Source organism: Frankliniella occidentalis, unplaced genomic scaffold, assembly GCF_000697945.3.
Source record: "Frankliniella occidentalis isolate FOCC.00 unplaced genomic scaffold, Focc_3.1 Scaffold2441, whole genome shotgun sequence".
Taxonomy (NCBI): domain Eukaryota; kingdom Metazoa; phylum Arthropoda; class Insecta; order Thysanoptera; family Thripidae; genus Frankliniella; species Frankliniella occidentalis.
Window position 1 is genome coordinate 8,625 of NW_026269524.1, and position 4,261 is coordinate 12,885.

Sequence of the window (4,261 nt, forward strand, 5' to 3'; positions counted from 1 at the left end):
CATCCCTCCCTCCCTCCCTCCCTCCCTCCCTCTTGTTCCCTCTCAGGATCCCTTGCTCTCAGCCCAGCGACGCTGGAAGGCCCGCTGGCCTTGGCAGAGAATGACAGTGACGATTAGGATGGTAATCCGGGGAAATAGTTTGCGACCGATAAGTTATTCGCAGAGAGGCAGAGTTTGCCGGCGGCGCGGCCCAGCGCGCGGGGTGCCTTACTTGATGAGCAGGCCGCTACACTGTAATTTTGCAAAGCAAAAAACCAAAACAAGTGTTCAAGTAGTGTACGACTGAACAGCCATTTCACCCTGATAGAAGTAATAGACACATGCAATAATCTTTGCTGGGTGCCGTTGTTTGGTATTTAGTCCTCTCGGCGTGCTGGCATCGTTGGGGGTAGGTCCTGGGGCCAACGTTCCCTCCTCAGCGCCCACAGTTCCCTCCTTCCACTCCCCCTTTTTCTTGGCTCAGTGCGCTAAGCCGTCGAGATTAAACGGCGAGATGAACCCCACGGCTTAGGCCTTTGATAGGTAAGAAGAATTAAGCTAAGGGACAGAGGAAATATTTTTTCAACCCCTTCTGAGAATGTGAAACCGACGCTATAGTCTCAAGGCGATCGCGCTAAGACGATGCAGAAAACGAATGAAGTTTTTGAAATGTGATAAATTTTGTCCTCAGGGATGCTGGTGATGCTGTTGCTGCTGCTGGTGAGCGGGGTGGTGAGCGGCCCTGGACCTAAAGCGACGGACGCGTCGGCGAGCGCACTCACAAGTGCCCCGGGCCCGGGGTCACCACCACGGTCGCCTGCGGAGGCCCCCGTCAACGACGCCCCCGCAGCACCACCATCGCCGTCCTCGGTGCCACCGTCGAGGACGCAGCAGCAGCAGGGGGTCAACATGGACGCCGTCGACGACGAGGATGACGACGTCGCCCCGGACGGGTCCGCGGCCCTCGCCAGCCAACCCGAGCCGGACCTGCTCGGGCTAAGCGGCACCCTGGGCACCAAGGAGCGCCTGGAGCTGGTCAAGAAGCTGCTCAAGCAGGAGCCGCTCATCGACGGGCATAACGACCTGCCGTGGAACATCCGCAAGTTCGTGCACAACCGGTTGGCGCGGCTCCAGCTTGAGGACCTGCGCCAGGGGCCGGGGCCGTGGAGCCGCAGCAAGTGGAGCCAGACCGACCTCAGCAGGCTGCGCGCCGGCTCCGTCGGCGGACAGGTGGGTCGCGGAAACACGTGCTAGGGATCTGGAGCAGGGGTCTCAGACACGCGGCCCGCGGGCCGCAAGGGCCGCACTGGAGAGAGATGGAGCTATGTGATCGCAGTGAGTGCGAGTGAGAGGTTCGACTCGTGCGGCCCGCGTGACGTCACAGTCTGAGACCCCTGATCTGGAGAGAGAACATTGCCCTGGCAATCCTGCAACGTGCCAATTCAATGTTCTCGAGTCTCGAGTTGCGTACAACATTTTTTGTGTGCCAAGAACAGGCTTTCCAACACTGTGTGGTGTTTGTAGTGAGCAAAACTAACTAAGCGATATCTGCATAAGGTTTGGGGATCTTCCAGAAAGTACGTCCGTTTTTTCTCGGATTCATTCGGAAAGTGACGGAAGTTCGGCACATGCAAAACTCGTGGTAGGCCACCCCGAAGTAAACACATCAACTGCAGGTAAGATGCGCTCCCTACCAAAGCACTAGGAGAGTTTACATGGGCTGAATTTGACAATTTTCGTAACTGCGAGTGGAGTGACGGCGGACGACGGACGTACTTTGTTGACGACCTCTCACGCAGATATATGTGTAAAATGCCGTACGGCCTTACAGGCCGTCGCCAGACGCCTGTTGAAATTGAAAGCTGTGCATAGCGAATGGCACACCATTGGCTAAGTGAAACGGTCCCAGAGCCGCCAGCCACGCGGCCTCACCGCAGCGCTGACAGGCGTTTATGTTTTTCACCCCCCTCCCCTCCGGCATCGTTACTCGTCCCACAGCGCTATCGCGTCACGCGCCACATAACGCTCCGCACGCATAACGCAGCTCTGGCCTCATTGGCTCGGGCCGGGCAGCGCGGAAGCGGCAAGGCAGTAGCACGGGGACTTGGCTGCAAAATTTTGCCTCTGAACCGCCTAAAAAAGTTCAAGCTGACGCGTTCGAGTTCGTTTGGCTGCTGAGAAAGTGAAACCCTTTTCCTTACGTGACCAAAAAGTTTTCCCCGCTAAGTTTTTTTTTGTTTCCAAAACTATCTGAGCAGAAACATCCGTGCATTACAACATATAAGTTATGTCAAATGTGTCCAAAGGTTACCGGCAATGACTCAGGATGAGGAAGTAAGGAAAGTAAGCGCTAGACCAGCAAATGTAACATGTAAAATGTAACGCTGGAGGGAATCGTGAGGTGAGTGAGGGGAGAGGATGAATGAAGCAGTCGTAATCGCAAGGCTCCTTACCCTGCCGAAAACAACAGGAAAAATAAAATAACATATCAGCCTCAATTTTTTCGTAGTACTGCAAAGCATTTTTCTAAACATTAGGGAAAATTAGTCTACCAAGCCATGCTCTTAAATTTCACCTAGATTATCTGCTTTCACGATCGATATTCTTGATTGAGCTTTTGTCTTTACAATTCTCTTTTTTTCGTATGAAACGATGCTGTCGTTTTATTGGCGTTTCACTAACGGGGCAGAGTCAGTACAGACCAAAACCAGTTTATTTTAGGAGCGCCCAATCGGCTGGAGACTCCCCCACCCCCTGTATGTGTTGTGCTTCTCTTTCCGCTGCTGTTGCTGTTGCTTATTTTGTTGCTGTTACATCTGCTACATCTGCCGCCCCATCTGTTTCGCTGTTGCTGCACGCTGGCGATTACAGCCCAGCTGGACAGGCTCTCGCGGCGCCGTGCTCGTAGTGCTGCACCGTGCCGTGCTGCACCGCGCCGTTTGAGCGATAGGCTTGGCTGCCAGCTCGGTCTGTGGCTTTGAGAGTGATGGCTGGCGCTGGCAAGCAGCACGGCCGGTCGGCTCCCCCTGATTCGACAAATGCGACATGTCCACAGTCGGCTCGGCCTACCTGTGTTTCCCGAAGTGTTCCCCCACCCATTTCATCTATATTTTAAATGACGGGGTTGTTGCAGCCAACGGTGGCCGAACAATCACGGGTCTGCAATGATCGAGTTTCCACTTTACGCTTACTAGATATTCCAGCATTTGTATGCTTGGTTTCCTTAGAAACGTTCGAGACTTGTAATCTGAAAACAGAAGTGTGTGATATTCGAACGCTTAAAAGTGCGTGCCAAAATGTCACACACAAAAGTGTACATGCCAGTCATGTCACACAGAAAAGAGTGTGTGAACAACCATAGACCATGGCTCATAGTACACACACATTTTACAATAGAAGTCACACACTTTTCTGTATACATTGTACATAGGTGATTAGATCTGACATTGATGTTGAAAACTTTTGATTTCAGTTTTGGGCGGCGTACGTGCCGTGCGAGTCGCAGTATCTCAACGCCGTGCAGCTCACTCTGGAGCAAGTGGATGTCATCAAGAGGGTTATCGCCAAGTATCCGGCGCATCTCCGAGCGGCCGCGTCAGCCGACGGTAAGCGCGCAAACTCTGCACCGAGCCCGAGCAAATACTTGTGATACGGTGGGGGTGTTCTGGCGCGCCGCGCCAGCACCACAACGACTAGCCTGTCACCCCGCCGCCACACCACGACGAGCAACCCGTAAGCAGACAAACTTGTCGTCTGCTGCTGATGCCGCACACAACCCCCTTCCCCTCTCCTCGCACTGCTGCTCCGGTGGGGAACTTCTTGGCTGTCAGGTGACGGCGAGACGCTCCGGTATGCATGCATGCGCGTGTGTGTGTGCATGGGTGTTGAGCCTATCTCTCACACACACTCTCTCTCTCTTCCTCCTCTCCTCTCCCTCTTTGCCCCTCCCCACCCTAAACCTTTTCTACCATTAATGTTTTCTCCTTTCTAGCTAAAGCGGCTCGATTGATTCACTTTATTTTTCGTCTCCCATAATTGCTGAGCAGCCTCTCCGTTTCACACGACCAGCAGCAGAGAGGAACTCCCCCCAGCCTCTCTCGCCCTCCCCCTTCCTTTCCCTGCCCGCTTGCCCGCCCAATTCCACTAACAAATTCCCCGCTTGTCCGCCCCGCCGTCTCGATCCCTTTGGACGGGGCGCGCCGATAATTGGTCCCCTCGCGTGGCGTGGCGTGGCGGGGCGTGGCGGGGCGTGGCAGGTCGTGGCGGGCCGTGGCGGAGCGTA

The 4,261-nt window shown here is 54.6% G+C and overlaps 1 protein-coding gene across 1 annotated transcript; it reads left to right on the forward strand.

The window, feature by feature from the left end:
- Nucleotides 1-670: 670 nt before the first annotated feature.
- Nucleotides 671-3,584, forward strand: LOC127751954 (dipeptidase 3-like; the record flags this gene model as incomplete). Its single annotated transcript, XM_052276297.1, has 2 exons — nucleotides 671-1,209; nucleotides 3,452-3,584. Coding segments are annotated over 2 exons (672 nt in total), but the record flags the coding sequence as incomplete, so codon positions are not given.
- Nucleotides 3,585-4,261: the final 677 nt, after the last annotated feature.